The sequence below is a fragment of the Rhynchophorus ferrugineus genome, unplaced genomic scaffold (genome assembly GCF_030347505.1).
Source record: "Rhynchophorus ferrugineus isolate W39M unplaced genomic scaffold, kcgeb_rfMv2 rfM3, whole genome shotgun sequence".
Lineage (NCBI taxonomy): Eukaryota > Metazoa > Arthropoda > Insecta > Coleoptera > Curculionidae > Rhynchophorus > Rhynchophorus ferrugineus.
The window spans coordinates 49,967,757-49,993,132 of NW_027472582.1; the positions used below are offsets into that span (position 1 = coordinate 49,967,757).

The following is a 25,376-nucleotide window of genomic DNA, read 5'->3' on the forward strand; positions in this document are numbered from 1 at the left end:
AACCATCAGTATGGTTGTCCACCGCCATTGCATAAGTCGCCATTTCTTTCTGTGAATCCCTAAGAAGCGAAGTATTTCGAATGCAATTGTTCATTGTGAGCTGCTTTAACATAGCCAGACCGTTATTTTTGTTACGAACAACTTATGATTAGAGACGAGACGGAATTAATTACACCACTTATAGCTTTAGAACAAAAGAGAAACTTTAGTTACATCACTGGTCTTTTATACCATTTTTGAATAGCCTCTATACAAACTACAACGCCCTCTACTTGTTGTTATGCTTCTTTTCTACATACTAGGGATTGCCTCTTATATCGACATGAATCATATATTTAACAATTTCAATCAACTCTCCATTATCAAAAATTAATGAAGAAAATACGTATGAAGTCATAAATGAGAAGTTAATACATTTTAATCATTATTAACTCAGATTTAAATAACGTGAATCGTTCTAAAAAAAAGATGAAGCGAATAAAAAGTTGTTTGGTTAATTTCATTTTATATATGTAGTAACTTCGAACGGCGTTGCATATAATTTATCGCAGACCTTATGATATTTCTAAGAGAGAAAAAATAACAGCGTAATAATCACTCGGACGGTAATAAAACAATGTGAATTAAGACCATTGAAGACGGAGGTTGATCGTAAACAACCACATTCCAGGACTATGCAATCAGGTTTCAAAATGCACAATCGTTGCGAAACGAAATGCGATCGCCAAGATGGGCAGGTCGAAGCGGCCGCACATAGATATTACGATCGAGTATAAATTCACCGATTCCCCGTGTTGTAATTGTTGCTAATTTTTTTTTTGTTCTCTCACTCGCCTCGAAAGTAAACGACTCTACGGGCAGATTTTAGGGAAAGTAAAGTAGGTCGTAATAGAACGTTTCGATTCTATTCCAGTATTATAAAGGTTACTTCTCATCACCAGTTATCATTATAGGACCGCAAATTAAAAAAAAACCAGCCGGTAAAAGTAACGAGATCATTGTGTTATGAAAGAAACAAATTTAGAAAGCAACAAAAACGTAAGTTATTGATATACGACCGACTAATTAATTCATGTACGTGGCATTTTACATAATTTAATTATACTGCATCCTGGTAAATATATTTTTTGAAATATTTACACGTTATAGAATAATGAATGTTTTATTATTTCTGACAACCATTGTTTTTATTTTACAATTTGTGAATGAAAAGCTACCAGGTTGTTCAAAAGGAACGGAACTTTCTATTCAATGAAACGGAAATGAAGAAACGAATTTATGTTATAAAATACTTTATCTGTGAGTGCAATTTCAATACGCTTATTCAAACAATTTACGTATCCCATCAACATAGTGGTTTTCTAGTCGGCCTGGTTGACACAGTAATGAATGTCCTCGACAAGAAGGTCCTTTTATCTTGTACAATAAATAGGCTTTTCCTGACGAAAGAAAATGTCCACGTTAAGCAGTAGGTCTGATCCAAATAAATCCTAGTTAAAAATGAGCCTCCAAGCTTATTACAAAGTCTATATATGTCCAATAATCAGATTGGATGGTGTTAGACGTTTTACTCTACGCACTTCACTGTCACTTCGCATATTTAGCTGGTTAACGAATACATTGGGATGCACTGACACTCTTTCGAAGTATTTCACACAAACATGTTGAATTACACTCGTTATTGGTTCTAGATGAATATCGCTTTGAATCATTCATTCGAAACATTCACATTCACATTTGATTCACACTATATTTCACATAACAAGTCAATTGAAAAGTCCCCGGCTTGACACATAGATGGCACTACTAGAAGTACTTGCTCGTTGAAAAAATATTGCTTTTTGAAGGGAAAAAAAACAGTTGAAGCAAAAACTTGGCTTGATGGCGAGTTTTCGGACATTGCCTCAGGAGAATCGACCATCGAGGATTGGTATGCTAAGTTTGGACGTGGTGCAATGAGCACCGAAGATGGTGAACGCAGTGGACGCCCAAAAGAGGTTATTACCTTACCGACGAAAACATAAAAAATCCACAAAATGATTTTGAATGACCGTAAATTTAAATTGAATGAAATAGCAGACACTCTAAAGATATAAACTGAAAGTGTACATCATACCATTCACAAATATTTGGGTATGAGAAAGCTCTGTGCAAAGTGGGTGTCGCGTAAGCTCACTTTTGACCAAAAACAACGACGAGTTGATGATTCGAAGCAGTGTCTGGAGATGATCAAGCGTAATAAACTCGAGTTTTTGCGTCGATATGTGACAATGGATGAAACATGGCTCCGTCATTTAACTCCGAAGTTCAATCGACAGTCATCCGAGTGGACTGCCCACGAATAACTCGCTCCAAAGCGTGGGAAAACGCAACAGTCGGCTGGCAAGATTATGGCGTCTGTATTACATAGCATTATTGGACCATTTGAAAGACGAAATCGCCGAAAACGGCCGCATTTGAAGAAAAAGAAAGCATGTTTCACCAAGACATTGCACCGTGCCACAAGTCTTGATGATTGATTCTTCTTGATGATTGATGATGATTCTTGATGATTCGTAACCAGTAATATTTGTTACTCCTTGCTACATGTTCTAAGTAGCAAGAAACTACATCTTAGAAGGAAAGAGATGATCTGACAGACGAACGACATGAGTGGATGACAAGAATTGGCTTAATCTGATAACGGCATAAATTCTATCTACATTTAATGACAGAGAATATACAAAGAGATGCCAAATGGCAGCGCTAAAAGAACTCGTATCAAACCTGATATATCGGTTCCACGTGAAATTCTTGCTTCTGATATTTATTTAGAATTATGGTGGTAAACTCAAGCCCCATCAAATGTAGTGATGAACCGACGCACAAAATAGCACATTATGAGAGAATGCGGTACGACGGTTTTTAATTTTTTTTTAAACGACGTTTTCTATATTGTACACCAATAATGTGTAAAAAATTAAAACTATATGTTTCCATTTTGTTAATTTCTAATGCTAATATAATAAGTTGGATGTCAGAGTAGAAGAGGTATGGCTTCCAAAAATGTCCCGTAAGGGCTTGAATTGATTAAATGAATGTATCGGCATTATCCACCGATATACACCGTTTATGTGATGTTACATGCAGCATATCGTTCCTCAACTCTTTAATTGGCGTACTATAATCACTACATATCTGTAATTATACTTTTGTCGCATCGAATTGACTTTTATGGGGCTTGAACCAAACCAACACTCTTTAGTCTTTTTATTATTTTTTTTGTACTGTGTAAATAATTTGCTTTACATTCAAGAATTATCCATTTTTATATCTTTATATTAGCGATAATGATTCAAACTGTAAATGATCTTGCCATGCAATACCCATGCCCTTGCTGGGATTATTATCTACACTTTGGTCCTTACATGTCATTTTACTAAATTTTTCGTATAGGGTACACTGTTGTATGTTATATAACAAATGCACGTTAAAAAATATTACATCCATTTTGAAGGAAGCTGTTGTTCATTTTGGAAGTTACATAAACAAACATAACTGTCGTATTTGGGGTACCGCAAACCCACATTTAATAAAATAATGATCGTTGTAGGTTTTGAAATTACGACATAATTATTCAAAATTTATATGGTAATAGCGTTTAGATAAAGATATTATTCTACATATATATGCTAACAAATTTTTATAGCTGCTACTAAGCAAATTAAACTCAAACTAATTTTGATTCCAACAGGATAACTCCAGACAATAAAACAATAGATGATTTATCTAATATTATTATATCAGAGATAGCTCTTAGACTAGGCAGCGTTAAGCTGAGATTTGGCAATATTGTACTACATTTATATGTTAAGGATCAGTGATACAACGACCCATAAATAATTGATTTTTATTTTCAAAGAAAATATCCATTAAGCTGTTCATGACATAGATATACGGACAATAGACAATGGATCAAAATGGGTTTAAAAGAGGTACCAATATCCAAATAGCTGTCATATAATCATTGTACAGATATACATAAAACAATAATTTTATAATATTCTTAATGTAGTTTTTAGTGTCATTAACAAAAAGCAACACACAGAAGAGCTGGAGCTTGATGAGTGATGTGTTGATTAAGAAATAACCCATCCTTTTTCCCAACAACTTTCGTTTCATTTTACAGTAATATATTAGGCGATTTGCGTTTTTAACACAGTAAAGTACTTGTTATTTTTGTTTTTCTTCGACATGACTAATCATTCTATTTTTATTCTAGATTATAACATCCACTTTATTCACCAAGACATTATTTAGACTTTATACTCCTCTTAAAAGCCCTCTACGATTGATATACGATAATACAATTATTATTTATTTATTTAAAAATTATTTAAATAAATAATTTTAATTAAATATATTCTTAATTGGTTAATTTTGATATTACAGAATAATTAAATTACATGATTTATAAATTTTTCTCTTCTGTACCATTTATGTTATTGTCAATTATTCTATATAATTAATTTATAATAATAATAATAATAATAATAATAATAATAATAATAAATAGCCTCATACGAGTATTATCATTTATAAAGGAATAAAAACATTTATTAACATATATTTTTATCAACGATATCTTCTATTGACAAGGCAAAGCATCAATTTAAACAACTGTTCAATCTGATGGTTTTGACATATCTCTACATAAAATAACAGTTTTTCATTTATCATTATTGCGTTATTTAGTGTATACAGATATATGTTTCTAGAAATCTGCTGCCAAAGTCCATTTAACAATTTTAGAACCTGGAGGAAAACAAAAGTTCTAAGATAATGAATTGCAAATTGCAAGACCTGTATGAAAACGCAGCTCACACTCTCAAAAAACTTTGAAACAGTTTAGCCGTTAATGAATCAATTATTTCCATGTATATACGATATATGTTTTTAAATAAAAATTGATCAGAATACATGCATGCATCTAATATTATTTTTAGTTAGTAATTTTTAACAAAATATAATAAAGCATCTAAAAAACCTAGATTATTTTAGCAACAGATTCATGCATATTCACGCCAGCTTTAGTCGACCTTATTGAAACAAGAACATTCTATTTGGATAGTTGTTTCATTATTTCTGAGATAGAACAATTATACCATAAACGTAAAAACTAATTGTTTTTATAAACAAGAATTAAAAAATTAAAACATTTTCTTTTTATTTGCGGTGTCTTCAAGGATGTGAATTCTCCTATTTCAATTCTTTACTTCATTATTGTATATATAGTATTTCTATATAAGGTTTATACTTCTATTTTTTTCCTATTTAGTTGTTAATTTAATTTATATGTAAAATAAGAAGAATACATTTAATTAACGTCTAACAATGGATCGTTTAGATATTCGCAACTTACCGTACCTTAAATTATATATGGAATTTTATTGAAGTATGCCACTTCTAGGCTGTTAAGTCCCATACATTCAGTTATTGTTATAGTTTTAATAGATTATGTGTAATATAACAACAAAACAATGCCTGTTTTTCATTATTAAGGCAGTATATTAAACACATATATCATAATACTTTTCTAATAAAATTAAATTAGAATAGTACTAATAATTGTATTCATAGCGGCAATGTAATGACTAATTATGACTGACTTATAAACTATTTAGGAAATTCGGAATAAAACATATATAAAAACTCTTCCATTAAAATAAAATGTAGTGTAAAAGTTACAAGTTCTTAATATATAATTTTGCAATTTTTCTCAGACTAAATATCGGTCCTGTTGATGGTTTCTTTCGAATTGGGCTTCATTCAGCTATATTGAAACCATCATTCCACATAAACCATCAAAAGAACATCTCTAAATAACTTTGAAACTTCGATTGAAACAGGATATATACAATTTTCATCAGTTTACATTTTTCATTCTAAATAAATGGAAGTTGACTTATGAAAAATAGGCAAATGCATAAACTTCAGTTAAAGCTCCTTTGCGTATTTAAACCCAGAAATACCGTGGAGCGTTTATTAATTTGTCATCTACAGATTTGGCGACGAAAAATAGATTTTTACATTCTACAACGTGGGACAAAAGTCACGCTACCGTTTTGATTGCCTATAACTTTGGTCAAAGGAATGAAAAGTATTCCTTACAAGTTCTTTTGGTCTTTATTTTTTTCGTTATGATTAGAACTTTTCATTCTTATTCACATAAACTTTTTATTTAAAAAAACCCCATAAGAAAAAATCTGGTGCAAAATTAGTCTTCGTGGAAAATGTGGATGTAGTGGATGCAATGATGTTTCATGAATTAATTGAGGATTCTGTATTCCCCAAGACCGACTGTTCTGTGTATTGACGTGACCACTAAGAAGAAAATGGGCTTATTCGGAAGAATTATGGGCTCGCTTATTATCAATTTAGACGAAAAATCTTCAATTTCACCAAACAGCCTTAGGATTGCATCACTGTACTTAACTCGTTGATCAGGATCTCACGGTAAAAATTTTTGGACTAATTGAATTTGGTACGGGAACATGTTCAAATGAGTTTTAAAATTTGTCTTAAACTACGTGCAGAAATATGTAACTAGGAACAACCTCTCTGAAATGATGTTTCTGGAGAATCTGCAGAATTATTGCACTCCAGAGCCACATTTTCAGTGTTACGAGACATCCGTTGTCTTCCGGAACGAAGCTTGTCTTGCTGAACTGGCCTATATTTTGTAAGGCACTGGACGATTAGGATATTTTGACGCAATTTCCGCTCAATAGTGTGGCAATAATGGAACGATTATTTTCAATAAATATTGTCACTATTTCTGCTCGTTGTTGCGGCGTATATTTATCCTTTATAAAAAATTGGACGTCGAGACAACCCAATGGTTAAAGCGAAACTGAGCTAAACGTCACATAACCAAGATGGTGCGAAATCAAAATAGCGGGGTAGCGGGACTTTATCACCTGTTATATGAAAAAACGATCTATTTAGTGATTGTTTAAGTTCCTATATCATTAAAATTTATAGCTAACAGTATGTACAATATGAACATGATAACTAACGGTTAATATGAGTATTGAAGTATATCTCACGTGATTTACTAGATAATAAAATTATGATATTCACATTATGGTTATTAATTGACCCGTGTCACTGCATTACTACTGAATGTGTCACCGCTGATATCTTCCTGCTCGCCACTTTCTTCTTCGTTGTCGATTGAAGGTTATAGGCGAAGTTCATCGAACGAAGATACCGCCGATGTCGCAATATATGTGTTTTTGTTCGTTTATTTTCTCCCGAAACTTTCACCGAAAACGCGTCGACATCGAAATATCGAAAACTCCATAGGAAAATCATGCCCATATTTCGTACATGATGAAATATATATATGCGGACTGATTATCCTCTGTGACAGTTGTTTTTTTGAGTATTTTTATTAATAAGTAACCTTTCAGATTAGTTCTGTTCATATCTCATTTCGAATTGGTGATTAATTGGATTTCTATCCTATTGCACCAACTGTCACTAATGCAAAGAAAATCAATATTTGCAATATACATAATAATATATAAATAAAAAAGTTAAATAGAAATAAAATGTTAGCAATATATTAATAATATATACATTAATATATATTCAATTTAACTAACTAAATAATAACAATATTTTATTACGAAATACTTCTCTGAAGAGTAAAACCTATTTGCATAAGTGTTCCGTACCGGATATACCGTTTAGGATCTTAAACAAACACTTTCTTCGAACCGAACACATTTTTATAGTATTTTAAACAAATGTCAATTGATTGTGAAACCATTACATTTGTAGAAAGTTTTTTTTAGAAAAATATGTAAAATAAGCCGTTTGATTATGTTGTGAATAATAATAAATTCATTATTACATTATATTAAATTAAGTAAAGGTGTAAATTAAATAACTGAAATCAGAAAATGATACGATTCGTATTTAAGAAAATGTTGACGTCACCACAGATTCACTGCGTTGAATAATGGAAGAAATAGATCATTAATGATTTGATCTGCATTTTAGAAAGCGAAAACTGTCTCGTTAGCAAATACAAATGTGGGATTTGTTCTGATTTTCTAATTTTTATGGTATTTAAATAGTGTCAAAATTACAATTAATTTAACGAATTAAGAATATCTTGGAATAATGCATTGTCTTACACATATAATACTTAATCATCAAAATAGTTTTAATAAATTGTGTTTTTATTTTATAGTTTTGGTAAATGTTGTTAATGTGATGTTTTTTTTTAAATTAATATTTTGTTACTAGTCATTGTTGATTAACATACAATTTGTTTTTACAATAAATGAAACACTAACTATATGTAGAAGAATCTAAATAGTTCCTACTTACTCTGTAGAGTAATAATGTTCATGTATTCATTAACACTGCTGTATTTTCCTGTTAAATATATGTTATTTCATTGCACTGCAAAATTAAAAGGTTAGATTCTTATACCTCTTAGGGTTTTGCTCATTTGTAGAAAAGCATTCTTCGAATTAACAGTTCTTATCTTTTCTTTTTAATATATTTCTTCCAACAGAGTTTTGCATTAAAATTTATGTCAAAATAATGTTGTAACTATATGGGATGATTGTATCATTATTGTTGTATGTGCAATTTAATTAACGTAAGCTCAATATGTATTGATTTGCTTTCGTTAACTTTTTTCTCCCTGTTTGGGTCTAGTTAGTTACATTGTCATTCGCCTGTTATATTTTTTTGGTTGCTTCTTTGCTCTTGTATCCAATAGCCAGTATTATCAGCAAGTGCAGCTCTATAGCAAGCAGCTGTGTATCTAAATCTGTATATCTATTGGCACCAATAACAATTCTTTGTGTTCTGTAACATTTATTTCATTTTTACTTAATTGAATTTGATATATTTTATGCATCTCTTGTATGACTCTAAACATACTAGTTGGAATGTAAAAGATAAAGATTTGATATTATTTTCTGAAACTTGTATGAATCCAGCAAGCCAAAACTTGTCCAAGTACTGAGCTACTTCTAAGAATATCTTAGCAGCCTTTTTTTACCTTCTGTTATCGTAGATTTTTTCTTTCTATAATAGTCGTAATCTTTTCAACAAGATTTTTCGAAATACCTTAATCGTTACAGGTAGCAGTGAAAATTATATCGTTACTGTAGGATTTTAGTTTATTTGGTAGTTTTCCTGGTTTTCATATAATTCCCACTATTTTCTAAACATATGGAACACATTTTGGTCGAAATGTTGTAATAATTAAGTTTGTTGCTTTTACAATGATAAATTGATAGGTTTTGCAGCACTTGACCGGTTATAACATTACGTTAGACAAAAAGCAAAAACTATACTGGTTATTCGACCAAATTGATCCAAAATCAAAGAGATTGGTTGGTTTATCAGTCAATTAGAAAGTCTATTTGGACTTATGGAGTGCAAATATGTTGCACTAAGACAATAAATGGATTAATAATCGATCACTGTTAAAACAAAGTTCCTCGATTAATTACTAATGCTTAAAGCTACGTAACCAACGAGATCCTCACTTTCAACTGATTACTTTGAAGTTGGTGCCGAGTCCAAACAATACATAATAATATAAATTTGTAACATATACACAAAATTAAATTACCAAGAATACAAATCAATACAATAGTTAAAATTATATTGTAAATAAAAAAATAGGTTTAGGTAGTTATTAAGCTAAATTGTGTGTATATAGTGGAATATAAAATACGTGCAGTAGATAGGTTAAATAAGGTTTTTGTTTATTTTTATTTAGTTATTACAACGATTATTATGTATATATTTTGTTTTAAAACGTTTTTTTGTGCTGAAAAATCTAAGTTTGATTATTTTTTACTTTTTTAGTGAGTTCCTTATTTATTTTTTGAAGTCGGTTCAATTTTTTGTTAAAAATACTTTTACATATAATTATTCTTTATGACAACAGTGCAATAGTAAATATATAAACAAGTATTTCAGTGCTAAAATTGTTATATTTTATGATAGGATGACAAGAAAATCAATTTTGTCATTTTTTAATGAATATTGAGTCAACATATCTAATAAAAAAAACGATATTGCCTATCTATAAATATATTTTGTGGTTAACTTATGCGTAAAATAATATTACAAAGAGTAAATAAAATTATTCATCATCAGATTCCAACAAAATGGTGTTACAACTTGATTTTATATGTTAGGATTGACCCTGGAAATACACTAAAATATTATTTATTATTGTTTGTTAGGATTGAATTTGATAATAAAAAATATCTATTCTTATAATTAACTTGGCGAAATAGATTTATTTCGAGAACATATTTAACTTTTACATAACATACGTCATAATTTAATAAAATTACGAATTTATTTAATTATCATAAGTACATACAACTGAGAACATTTTTAACTACTAGGCAATCATTACACTGACCTACATAGTACCGTAACTATAAACAACAAACTGGATTTCAAAAACGTTTTAATTTTATCTGTCTATTGCGTTCATGTAGCCATATAAAGTAAACGGGTCGAAATCAAGATGGTATAGCGATTTAAAAAAAAACACAACTAATTTGACTAGTTTCTAACTGTGCGAAAAAATCATCTTATACGCTATAAAACGGAAGAAAGCGAATTGTTGTTATATCACATTTAATAAAACGTTGCTCAACACGTAATGAATGATGAGACTATCGTGCCGATGTATTCTCTCGATACGACCTTTTCGCTTTTAATGTAAACGGTTTCTCAAAAGGAGTATTAGATTAGGTGAAAGTTTACGCGCATTTTTTTCGATCGTTAGAAATTCGGACGATTGTAAACAAATTGTTCAATTATTTTAAATACATGCAGTGTCAATGATAGTAATAAATAGTTAAATAGTTTTTGATTTTCACCAATGATTTCAGATTGGTAATGGGTATCTCTGAATAAGTAACTTAACCTAAAAATGCTGAATGCAAAAGGAAAAGTGACAAGATTAGAGAATTCATTTTGAAGTTTTAAAATCAGCTTATTATTTGTTATACTCATAGAGTAATAGAGGGAAAACTCAATAGGGGTCTCTGTGGTAAAGTTTCACTACGTCAATTATCTAGATGGGGTTATAATCGCCCATTCAAGTAATTTGATAGGTCAGTTTAAAATCTCCATTATAGTCACCTATAAGGAAAACGCTTTACTGTGAAGGCTTTTGATTGGTTCTTTGATAAAGTTTGTAACGCGGATTGTAACACATTTCACTGGCTTTCATTAATTTTCTAAAACAATTATTAAGTAATATAATGATATAAATGTACTCTGTAAAAATAAATAAATCTATAAAATATAATTCAAGATTACCTTTGCTACAAAACAGAATTCAAAATTGTCTTTTCCGTCTTTTCCCTTTTTCATATTTGTTTAGTGCCATCAATTTATTAGGATTTATTAGACTTCTGGTGTGTTTTCTTATACTTTGAGTCTTTCTCGGTTAAAATTCTATTTACTTATTTAATTTAGAAGCATAGAGCGCACCTTATCATTTTTTATATTTTATATGGAGGAAGATCATTATATACTCTGCAATTAAAAGGTTTTAAATTTATAATTTTATGACATGCAACAAAAGATGTATTATATTATTGAAGTGGAATAATATAAGAGAGACAGTTCAAAGACCTACCAACAGTATAACAGACCAATTTTGTTGGAATTTGGGGTATGAGATATTGCCCTGCTTCTAAAAAATGAGTCTCAACTTGTCGCTTATTAAGTTACTCAATGAATGCAAACAAAAACTGCAATTAATTTAATTTTTCAAAAGTTTTACGAATAACCTGAAGTATATACTGCGGTACAACAATATTTTGTCCTGGTAATATGTCGGCCGTTACTAAAGAATTTAAACTGGCTGAAGGGCTCTCACGTTCATCCACTTCACAATTTCCTAAAGGGGAATGAGATGAAAAAATTAACTTATGATGAGCGCTTTAAATGATTCTTCGAAACTAGTATGTATATCCAATCCACTATTATGTGTGAAGATTAGTTCATTTTTCTTGTCCTAACGGGGTTCGGAAATATATCCAGAAGACAATAAATATACCCGATGATAACTATATTGTATATTGTGTGAAATATGAATTTAATTGCTCTAGTCTATATATGCCCTATAATCCGATCAGATAATAGTATAAATTTTGGTCTACACGCTTTACTATCTTATAAACCAGAAGTGAGGCAACAAAACACTGGTAGGATTTTTAAAAACAACTATTAAGTTTTTATCATTTTGCAAAATCGAATTGTGCTGTATTTTTTTAGAGAAATTTGGCAGATTTAGAGGTCGGTTGATTTTTACCATCTTCATAAAAACGATACTGATTAGCTAGTGCATATTTGGTGGAAAATTTACTAGATAAAAGTATCTCTAAATGAATGAAATAATTGCTGTGAAGGAACAGCATTGAGCCATTTGAGCGGTGCACTGACGGAAAAATGGTGGCAAATCAGTTTTGCAAAAGCCGAAAACCCACAAAAAATGTTAATATGAAAATGTATACGGAAAATATTATAACAACATATGCATATTCAATAAAAAATACGTTTACTGAGTATAAAGTTCAAAACATCCTGGCATATTTTATTCCAACTAACTGTGGACCAGTTTATTTCAAAGAAATAAGAGCGAAAAAATTGTTGCCAGAATTTAAACATATATGACAACACAGTATCATTGAAAAGAAATAAAAACGATTAAGATTAATTAGATAACACCACTATATTACATCTTTGTGACTAGTCGACACAGTTAAAACCGTTTCATTCCATTTCACCGACTACGGATGGAAAAGTTACCGACAAAATTGGAGAATCCATTGTGTAAGATCTCAGACAAAAACAATAAGATTTGCTCAAATGTTACCGGATATGTCAGATTCAACAATTCTATAGAAACAAGAACAATCTAGTGTGTTATATAACCTACAAGAACAAACCTAACAATTGCGTTTATTAATCTACAACATAAGTATTGTATATTTGAACGTAACATCGATTAGATTGTGGCTATTAATATAATCTATATGTTAAAAAGTAAATATATGCATGGAAAATAACGAAATTAAAAGAATAAATATGAATACAATTCAGTAATATCAGAAGCTTTATTAGTTGCGAATATTCTGCTGTTATAACAGTTTGCCGGTAAAGTTATTTTATCAACGTTAGGAATGGTATTTACGAAATAGTATACATTTCTAAGAGTAATGAGGATAACAATGAATGTATCATTAGAATGGTCGAAGAAACAATGGCAACATATATTCAGGCATTGTGTATAATGGTAATTAAATAATAATTGTGTGATTTATGTAATGCAAATTAAGAAGACCTCGTCTTCTTAGCTACGCAGTATATGTGGGATTTATGTCTTCGTTTAAAATTAACATCGTATGTATTATAATATGTAGTTATAGACAGACTAGTATGCTAGAGTAGTGAAAAAATATCAATATATCCATTTTTTTAAAATATATCGATATATCGATTTTTTGTAAATGATACTTTTATAAAACCAAATCAATATTTTTGCTACTTCCACATAAAATACACAAAATTAATGGAAATCCGTCAAAAAATTGCGGAGATAGAAGATACCAGAAACAGTGCCAAGCAAAAACCAATATTTCTACAAAAAAGAAGAGCAAAGTTCGAAAAACTTCAGAAAAAAATAGTCACTTTTGAGGAAGAGTCTGCTGATAAATATTTATATATTTGGCTAGTTAAAATAGCGGAAGAAATATTTAAAAGGAAAATGAATGTAATAAACAAAAATAATTCCATGTAAATAGTCAATCAGTCCGTTAATTATTACAAATCCGCTTTTACACTGTACTTGTAATTAAATTATAATAGTATTTAAAACTGACACTTTCATTTTATTTACATTAATTTATATATAACATTGAAGTGACGAGTAATATCAAAATTTAAAGTACGTTTTAAGCAATATATATGTTTAATTTATTTTTATTATTATTGCTTATGGTACGCAATCGAACTAAGAACTAGAAACAAGGAAAGAAAGTAGCTTTATTAATTAAATGTTCAGTGCTAATCCACGTAATTAAACATTCTTCGAGAGTGGGATTTTTAATAAATAAAAAATAATCAAAGCTTTATATAAAACAGTAATAATTTCAATACTAACTTGTCTTATTCAACTTTTATAATACCCTTGACGATATATACATATGTATACATAAATGTTGAAAACACTGCATTTAGGGATAGTAGAATTTTTGTAATCCTCTTGAAATGTCATGTTTTTTTTTATATAAAAATGCATATAATTTAGATTTAATTAGTATAATTATTTCTGGATTTATGTTACCTTTCTAATATATATTACTAATAAATTGTATTAATAATTAAAAACATTTTATCTTTTAGAAAAATCTGACAGAAAATGTCCCACATTTAATTTGAGTTTCCTAACGATGTTTTTATTGACTTTTGTGATAAACAATTTGAATGTTCCGATTATTGTTTTTGTTGTTATTATATTAACGTATAATATTAACATTAATAATACATATAATACATACAATATAAACATATAATATAAATAATAGCTAAAATTGGTAGTATCTAACCAACAAAAAGCTTCGTTTATGATTCTATTACCTTCGATATTTTCACAATTTAATAACAACTTTAGTTCATTACTAAATGTTTTAATGAATGATATTTCCTATATGAAACCATTCGCATGATATCCAGATTGTTCATTTAAAATATTTGAAAATATCTTCATAAAATAAATAACTGTACTACTCTTAGACAATGATTCAAAGAAAGTTAACAGGCACTTAAAACGTTCATAAACTAAATTATTTAAAGGGAAATGTGACATAATTTGCATACATATACTTAAGCCAGGTGGTGTAAGATATTTGTAAGGAAATATTTTGGTGGAGTGATATCATTTAAATTACTTAAAAAATTTCAATGAAATTGTAATACCCTTGACGATATATACATATGTATACATAAATGTTGAAAACACTGCATTTAGGGATAGTAGACTTTTTTAATCCTCTTCAAATGTCACGTTTTTTTTTTTATATAAAAATGCATATAATTTAGATTTAATTAGTATTTCTGGATTTATGTTACCTCTCTAAAATATATTACTAATAAATTTTATAAACAATTAAAAAACATTTTATCTTTTAGAAAAATCTGACAGAAAATGTCCGACATATAATTTGAGTTTCCTAACGATGTTTTTATTGACATGTAAAATAACTGTAATTCATTAAAACATTATAGTTCATGAATTTTCTATTTCTGAGAACTTTCCAAGTGACTTAGAAGAACCTCAAGTAACTGAGATAGTTTTAGTTCAATAACAATGAACAATTTCTAAAACATGTATCTTCACCAATACAGCAATATTTTATCAATAAGATTTTGCTTTTATATCGTCCAAAAAATTAATAACCGACATGATCTTATTACTCACCTGTTGGGGTTGAGGGCTAGCGCCGAAAAATTGACCTCCGCAAGGACCTAAAAAGAACGCACCGATTAACAAAGTAAACGGTCTCCGGAAATGCGCCATCTTGAAACGCGCGACTTTACTGAAATCCCGCCGCCTTTCCGACGGCTATTTACGCGGACCCCCCGGTCAATTATTCGGGGACCCCACCGTCTAGTGCGAGGAGATGGGGCTCGGTCAGCCCCAGGCCGAAGATACGACACGCAATCTAACCAGATGAAAACGAAAGGAGACGTTTTCGCTTTCTTCTCGATGTCGGCGGTCTACGAAGACGACGGTAACGCGGTCACTCGATAACGGGGCAGATTATTAAAATCAACAATTCATCGAAAGGGAGAAGGATCTGTATTTATAAATTATTCCTATATGTTTTTACGTTACGTCGTGTTTTACGGTTTAATAATTATGACTCCTAAACCAGGAAAGCCACCTCATGAAACAGAGTATGGTGTCAACTGGCGAGAAAAATATCAATATTATGATATATATATCGTTTTCGATATTCAAAAAAATATATCGATATATCGGAGGGAAAAAATTATATTAATTAATCAATTGTCCTTTAACATTAAGTACCAACATTCACTAAACCTTTAAAATTAAGGATCAATTTTAATATATCGGTCAAAAAACTATCGTCCAAAAATATCGATATTTTTTCGGAATCCCTAAAGCAGAGTCATATCGACCAATATCACTATTGCCTACAATATTCACATTATTTGAAAAACTTTTATTGAGAAGGGTAAAATCAATCATTAAGGAGAATCATTTTATTCCGGATCATCAATATGACTTCAGGAAACAATCGGTCAAAAAATTGATTATGTTCACAGAATCACCAATGTCATAGGAAGAAGATTAAGTTTGTTCTGTAATATTTTTAGATGTTGCTCAAGCTTTCGAAAAAGTTTGATATAAGGCCTTAAAGCTTAAGATTAAAATGCTTCTCACTGACCAACATTCAAAAATTATAGAGTGATTTATAACTGACCGATTGTTTAAAATCAAACAAGATGCTTACTCTGACTTGAAGAAAATACAAGCAGGTGTGCCACAGAGAAGCATATTGATACCACTCCTTTATGTGCTGTACACTTGGACTTGTCTACATTCATTATTGTGACTACATTTGGAGATGACACTGCAATCCTAGCCACTAGAGATAACAATACCGAATCAACCAAAAAGTTACAAACAGTTATTGCCGAAAAACAATACTAGGCAGGAAAAATGACGAATCAAAATAAATCACTGCATATTGATTTCACCAACAAAATAATCAAGCACAAGCCAGTATATATAAATCAGTAAGTTTGGAAATAGAGCCAAATATCTTTTCATGGTCCTTGATGTTAACAGCTGGAAGACACATGTTAAGAAAAAATATGAAGTACTTAAACTGAAGTATAAAAAAATATACTGGTTTTTGGGTAGATATTCAGCACTGTCAGAATATAATAAGCTTTTGCTTTACCAACAGGATTTTATACCAGTGTTGAATAATGTGTTCAACTCTGGTTTTCTACCAACCAAAGCAATATTATATAAAACAAGATACTGCGAGGTATTGTTAATGCTCCATGGTACATTCGCAACGACAATCTGTATAAGGACCTGAAAGTTGGAATTGTTGATAACAAGGATTATGCTCAAATATATGAACAGAGACAGAGACTAGATAATGATGGCTTGGTCAGAAGATTAGAGAAACTAAAGACTAAAATCAATCGATCTAATTCAGTAAAGTTCTAAAATAAAACTCAGTGCAAAATGTTTATCATAGAATAAGTACTTTATAACCGTAGAAAATGTAATTTTAAACCGTGGGATAAACACAAATAGCTTATTAGCATTAATTTGCTAGATGTTATATTTTACTTTGCTTTAAATGTAAGCGCTGGTAAGTGGTAGTTAATATAAACCTCCAATTTCACCACTCAGCATTACAATAGCATAGATAATGTCCACTAATACAGACTATTTATCCATGTATTTGGTACTTACTTGTATTTTGGCCAGATCCCTAATAAACTGATACATTGTTTCATTATTTATTTTATTCTTCGCTTAATATTCATAGTTTCTAATTATAGAAATAGCACATAAATTATCAACTTTTAACCTCACTTATTTAATATGGTCAGGCAAAAATTCAAGCTGCCAAACCTGCAGATATGTTTTCCAATGAATTAATTCAATATAATTCAGAAGCCTTTATGAATCCAAATAGCTGTTTAATTATGAAGTACTACATACAACATTTGGTCTTGTAACTAATGTAAAGTACATAAGACTGCTTAAGAAGAAGGTTAATATCTTCTATACGGTACGTTTTAAATTATTTCTTCACTTTTGCTGATGTTAAAATTAACATCCATCGGTGTTAATCTCAAAACAAAAGTTGGATACACTTTTTCATAAACCCTAGGTTTTTATATCCAACTTTTTCTGCTTCAGTCTTACTTTTCCATGCAAAATTCACTTAATAACTGGTAGTGTAAAATCCCCCAACAAAAGTTCAATACTCCTCAGTTTTTAATATTAACATTTCACTTCACCACTAAAAATCACTATCGATATTTCTTATATGAATCGAAATATCTATATATCAATTTTTTTCGGCATCCTTTATGGTGAGGTACGCAAGGTTTAGAGTATTACAAGTTCGTAAAACCGAATGACACTGTTAATATAGATGTTGACCGACGTTAATTCAACATACTGAAGAACGTATTGCACGACGACGTTGCAAAAAAGACCAGCAATAGCGAGTAACAGATCCAAGGTCATTCTTGTTCTTACTTGTTTAGATTGATACAAAATCATTTGGCTGGCACACACTGGGTTTTGAAATGCTGAAGAAGAACGAGAATGGATCCAGGATTACATAGCCATCAAATCAATATAACCAACAATCATCATTGTTCTTTCGATACAATATCGCCATTTTGCAAGGGAGATGAGAAAAATCTGTAAAAAATAATGCAAAATATCTTGATTTATGGGCATTGTGCCATTTTTTCTCAGTAAAAAATTATCAGAGAGCCATCTATTAGATCACCATTTGAGTTGGCACCATTAAAGATAAAACTCAATTTTTTTATAATAACCAGTCTTTATTATAGTTTTTGGTATTTATTATAGCATTCATGTGTTATATAACCTAAACTTATTTTCATAAGAAACGTAAGTATTTTACATTTAGCAACATGCAAAATAACGATTAGTATTATGTAGTTAAGATCAATTATTGCCTAATATAAAAGCTATAAATACCATTTTTGGCAGAATCCATTCATGAACATTAAGAATGTGCTCATGCATTAGAGATTCCGCATTTGCACGACAACTCCTTTGATCTTCTAAATTCACAAAAAATCATAGAAATATTGGTATGTTCGAATCTTCATCGCCATAATCATCACCATCACAGATATTACGGTAATTAAATAATTCATCTAGTATCATTCGTCCATTCATTCAAAATAAAGTTTTTAGCTTTGTTAATACTTTTTTCATGTTAATACTTTTTCATAATATATTTTATTTTTATTTTTCTTGTATATTTTTCTTTTTTTTTTAATACAATGTTATTTAGAGTACATATTAGGTTCTTGCAGGTATTTTGATCAGCTATTGTTGAAAATGCATAGTATAACTGTGAAACAACATAACCTAATTGTTAAATTCGATGGTTCTGACATTTCCTCTAGATAAAATAAGTTTTCTACTTAGTATTATTGAGTTATTCGGTGTATAAAAACTCTAATCAAGAAACGCACAAAGCTGCTTTTTCTCTCTAAATCTGCTTGATCTGCTGCTGCTCATGCTGCTAAAATATCTTTAAATAATAAATCTGCCGGGTTTAGGAGCTTGGTTTGAGGGGCATCGGAACATTATCACATCTTCCCTGGCCAGCACGATCAGCAGACCTCAATATAATTGAACTGTTATAAGGAGTCTTGGGAGCAGAGAGCGAGAAGTAGATTTCCATCTCCAACATCTTTGAAGAAATTAGCGGAAATTTACGTACAAAAATGCTAGAGCATTCTGCTGGAAAATATTGAGGCACTCTATGCATCTGTTTTGCGCAAAATTAAAGCAGTTTTAAATCAAACAATGGTTTAACAACTTATTAAGAAATAAATATTGTTTATGTGTCATTCATATTATATGACATATAAATGTCATGTAATATGAATGCCATGTATAAGTATTACAAACTATGACACTTGTGTGATATAATATACGAAAATTTATCACCAGCTTGAATTCATAAATTTGGCAGCATAGCCGCAGTCAGTAATTAGTAATTGCATAGCATAATTTTTACATAAAATTTTTTAAACTAATTTAAATTGTCATGATTACTAAGTATAAAACTTAATTGTGTTTAATTAATTAACAATTAAGCTGCTCTTCATTAAAAGTGCTCATTTTCCACACAATTTTCATAATACTTGATCTGTTACTGATGCTATCTAATCCAACTTAAGCACATTGCACATTTTAAACAAAAAATATAATGGTTATTAGGATAATCGGAATAAGATATTAGAAGCATGGATGGCAGTACGGAAAACTCTGTTTCAACCCAGTCGATGATACACAAAAATATAATCTGCAAGAGTTATCATGCAAACTGCACAATACATAGGCGTTACATTACTTAGATTTACGATACTGTATGATATTTATGTTAGTTTGTCTATTCGCTGTAAAAGTGTATTTCTGCAAACTATGCATATAACTATTATCATTTAAAATCTGATTCAGATACTTTCTCTTATTATTAAACGTTTAATACTGATCATCATAATATTTACTTTCATACATTTGCTTAGTAATTTCAACAATAATATAAGTAACGTTTGAAAATTTCAATCAATTCTTTTATTAATTTACCAATTGGAATTTATATTATTAAATATAATATAATTTACGCTGACAACTAAACAGTATTTTAGGCACTATTTCCTAATTATTTGTACATCCTTTTAGAAGTGATTGTACGAGGGGGAATGAAATATAAGGGTAAGTAAGATATATTGTAGGGGTATCGGCGACCAAGAAAAATATCTATATATCGATATTTAGAAAAAATCGATATTTTTTAAAATTATATATAAATATATATCGGAGAAAAAAAATACCGATATTTTTTGTAATATATATTGATATTTTTAATAAACCCTTGCAATTAAGTATTATACGCTGAACCTTAAAATTAAGTACCAATTTAAAAGGTTTATTAAAAATAAACGGTATTTTAAGGTTTTTAATGTTTAAGAAATATATTTAATTTTTTCGAAAAAATATCGAAAAACATTGGCTTACAAAAATATCAATATTTTTTGAAAGAAATATCGATATATCTATATGTTTTCAGCAGCGTTTTTGGTTGCAGAATCGCAAACTCTGCTGGATTAGATCTGCGGATAATATTGTCTTGTATGATTGGTTCGCTCTGCGTATGCGCATTTCTATTATCGATATTTAATCTTGAATATGTTTTCATTTACTTGTTAATTCCTTTTATATGATTCTGAACATTTGATGAAATTCAGAAGAAATAACAAAACTATTTTTTATTGGTAATAGTAAACTTAAACAAATCATAATGGTGAGGCGACAAATTGAATTTATGTTTATATGTTATGTTTATTGATAAAAATATGAAAGGAATAGATAGTAACATTGTTGCAAACTTGTAAGATTGTATTTTGGAGAAAGTATATAGATGCTACTAGATAAAAAATGAAGTTACAATAGAAGAATCCAGCCATACTATCGAGTACATTGGTGGTCAGTCAAATGCAAAGGTTATACATAAATACTATTTGAATATATGGAATTTAAATACCGATGCTGTTACTACTTAAGCTAAAGTTAAGAATACATCTATACACTACACAAGTTCAGCTGGTTTGGTTCACTTCAATCTTCTGATTTCCTGCATGTTATCCAATACCTGTATCGCTTTCACATTGCTATGATTTAGCACCTTATCTAATTTTTTAGTGCGAAATCGGTCAATGCCTGAAGACACATAAGTGCCTGTTGACAGTCATATGTTAGATCATGTCCAGTTCCAGAAGTAGATTCTTCTGTTTGAGTCTCAGACCTAGACCTCAATTCCGGTGATTCGTTCGAAATCAAATTTTCATCATTATGAATAGAAGTCAATGGTGTGAGAGAGAATCTTGGATTGTTAGTGGACGACCCTTCATTATTGCGGGTAGAGTTTTTCGGAGTAAAATCTGTACATCCATCTTTGACATCATTTTGTTCCGCTGCAAGAAAATCTGCATCGCTGAATAAGGTTTTATTTAATGGCTAAAGTCCTGTAACGCGAAAACCATTCGCTGAAATTTCGCCTGTTTGCACTTTCATGTAAGCTCACCCAAATAAATCTACAATGTCAAAAGAGTTGTTGTTTCTGATCCAGATTCGTATTTCTTCGCTGTAGTAAACGTGAGTGGTGTGAGGTGGTAGAGATACAATATCAACATTATTCTCTCTGGCCAAGTCTATTACATCAATGTTTCGGGTGTGGCTGAAGTATCCATCTAGCATCAGTATAACTCGTGAGTCTGGTGTTGGGTGTATATGCTTTATGAAGTGTTTGAACCAATCTGTAAAAATATTCATTTGGATTCAGCCTGATGGATGTGCAACTCCTTCAGTTCCAGGAGGACAACCTCCCATCAGTTGTAGATTCATATTTTTCTTGGGAAAATGATGAACGGAGGTACAAAATGGCTGGTGGCATTCATGCATACTACAACCGTAAACAGGAAACCCCTTTCAGCTGATGTTAGTGATGCTATCTGCCTCTTTCCTCGGCGACCAATTACTTCTGCAATTTTACTTTGGACAACTGTTAGGCCGGTTTCATCAATGTTGTAGACACGATCTGGTGAATAGTTATTTTTATCGTACAGCTTTTCTAAAACTTGAAAAAAATTGTCCACATTGTCCAAAGTGTGTTGTTTTCTTTATTAAAGCCGAATGCTCTTGCGAATGCGTAAACCTCCTAATTGACAGTTTGCTTTTATGACGTTTCAAAAATAGCCTTAACCAAACGGATTTTGCAAATTATTACGTACTGAAAACATGTATGCCATTCTGCGAAGATCAGTTCTTGTCAATCCACGAAATTTGCTTTCAAACAATAAAACATATTCTACTAAAACGTTTTCTAATCGTATCCCCAACGTTGTTTTTCTCCCTATTGTCGTGGCAGCCGCTTCTTCAGGACTAAGTTCCGTTTTCAGGTTTAAGCGTTGCAATGTCGTTCTTGGTACTTTGAAATATTTTGCTGCTTTTAAAGTGTCCATTTTCTTCTCGTGAACCATATTTATGGCTTTAATCATTTGTTCTTTATCCCAAGTTTTCCTCCGTTCCTTTGATTGTGTTGGCGACATTCTAAAAAAATATAAGTAGGTACCGTTAGAACCACATAACCAACCACCTAAAATACTAATACCCAAATGTGGGCTAGCCCATATTTAGGACTATAGTCATAAAATTCGAAAATCATAAAATTAAACTTATATTCTACAATAAAACACATAGTTACAGTATGTATACCTAATTTTCATTAATTAAATAACACATTAATATGTACCTCAGAAAAGTTTTTGACAGCAGCAACACAAGTATGGCCGACACCAGCGACAGCTCGCGCGCGACTGACGAGAATGAGTGAGTGCGACATTAGAGCGAGCGAATGTGATAGACGATCGGCGTTTGTAGGTTTTCGAGAATTGTTACTAGCCTATATTAAAGCACTAGCCCACATTTAGTTACTCTCCTCAATAATATAAATAGAATAAATTATCTTGAATTCACAAGTTAACCTAATATCATAGAATCTAATTTTTTTTGAGGCCCAAGTTAAAATATATTTATATATTTTTCGTCCCCAACATAAAAAATGTAATATGAAGTACCTTTTATAAAGATCTTTCATTTAAAATTAATTTTGAAAAGAAAGATGGGAAAATAAAACGTAATTATTTATCAATGCATAAATATTACAATAACAAACCAAATTTATAGTTTTTGAAAATTATTCATATATTTATACACAAATTAACCTAAAATATTACTTAAAACTCAAGTTTGGATTTAGCTAAGTTTATTGTCTATTACTTTAAGCTTGTATATTATGTAAGGTTATTTAACATTTTATAAACATATTTAATTTTAAAAGGAAAAAGAGAAAATAAAACAGCATGTATGCTAACAAATATAATTTATGTGTCAATATATAAAACACAAGCATCCATTTATCTTTAAAATTACTCAATAATATATCTTAGACAGCATTAAAAAATACCTTCTTTGTTTCCTCATCGAATATCTTCGAAATGCAAAAACCCCTCTCTCAATCCATTCAATAAAAGCAACGAATGCAATTCAAACTGACATGCATCAAGACTGTATGTAGAATATACACCTATAAATTCATGGCTATATTCTTTTAAAATTTCATAGTCCTTCATTTTTATTATTACTATTATTATCCATGCTTCAAAACTCGTATAGCGTCACTTTTGTTTTGTACCTGTGGAATTCAATTGGCTTACTTGCTGAATATTATACAAATCTTTATGAGTCAATAAATCTGGTCTTTTCAAATTGCCTCTACTTAAATATGTTCATGTTTAATATAGCATCCATTTGAATTTTAGTAGCTAGTATATTTTAAAATAAAATTTTTATCTAATTTTAATAACATTCACCTATCACTCTTATAAATTCCTGATTGATTACGCTGAACTTTAGAAATAGCAATATTTTTAACAAAATAGCAACCTCTAATCTTAAAAATCTTCAAGCCAGTCAAACTTTAATGTTCCTTGTTCAATTTCAATGTTGTGGATTGACTATATGATCAACGAGCTGCGATTTTTCTGAGATATAGTCATATAAAGGACATCGAGTCATATTTATCTGTACTTTTACTTTTGTAGGGTCAACTATGCCTAAAATATATAGAATTTGTTATATAATTGAATCCAATTTACAAAATTCAAATAAAAATTTAATGGATATACAACTGGATAGAATATTCTCTTATATATGTTTAGATTAAAAGTGTTATAATAGTTTTTTTTTACAATATTCACCAATCGATGATTTATCCATTACTGCCTACCATTTATAATGAAAATATGAACAGTACAATAACAAATAAACTATAAACAATTTTTAATCCTACAAAACAAAGCTCCCACCAACGCTAGGGTCAAATCCTGAAATAGCCGTTGTAATTCGTTGGATTCTACTTCTCGATTACTTGTAAATGGCAACGTCGCAAAATCAGGCGAACATTACCGAAAGTTTACTGAAAGCGTTTGGGATTCTCCAGAACTAGGCTCTACTGAAATTTTGCAGCACGTGGTATATTCGTCTGATTTAGCCCCATTCAACTTTTATTTGTTACGATCAATGCATTAGTGCGCAGTTCAAAGTGCTGAACGATATGCTGCTGATGATTCATTGACAATTCTAAAATCGCTAAGACAATTGAATAAAGGACTGACCAGAATCATTAATATAAACATGTTATATAATGCAGCGCTACGGCCCTATGCAAAGGCCATCTGTTTAAGACTAACTGAGTCGCGACGAGTGAGGTAAGTGTGATTTGTTTTTTAATAGATAAAAACCCTCAGTGTCGTTTTGTATCGCAGTTCGACGAGTCGCCTCCTTTTTTTTTCAATAAAACTGTTTTTAAATTAAATTAATAGCTTTTGTGTTTAAAACCCTTTTCCATTTTACACTGGCGCAGTTG

General features: G+C 30.3%; 1 protein-coding gene and 1 long non-coding RNA gene across 3 annotated transcripts in view; both read right to left on the minus strand.

Annotated features, from left to right (window-relative positions):
- Positions 1-15,690, minus strand: part of LOC143193216 (uncharacterized) — a 53,970-nt gene extending 38,280 nt beyond the window's left edge. For both annotated transcript variants that reach the window (XM_076399269.1, XM_076399268.1), the window contains exon 1: positions 15,533-15,690. In XM_076399269.1, the coding sequence (XP_076255384.1) occupies positions 15,533-15,631 (99 nt within the window). In that variant the 5' untranslated portion in view covers positions 15,632-15,690. The remainder of the gene's footprint in view (positions 1-15,532) is intronic.
- Positions 15,691-21,141: 5,451 nt separating this feature from the next.
- LOC143193235 (uncharacterized) lies at positions 21,142-23,289 on the minus strand. Its single transcript, XR_013004969.1, has 2 exons — positions 23,202-23,289; positions 21,142-22,999 (listed from the first exon to the last, which is right to left on the minus strand). It is a non-coding gene; the product is annotated as an uncharacterized LOC143193235 (long non-coding RNA).
- Between the last annotated feature and the right edge of the window lie 2,087 nt (positions 23,290-25,376).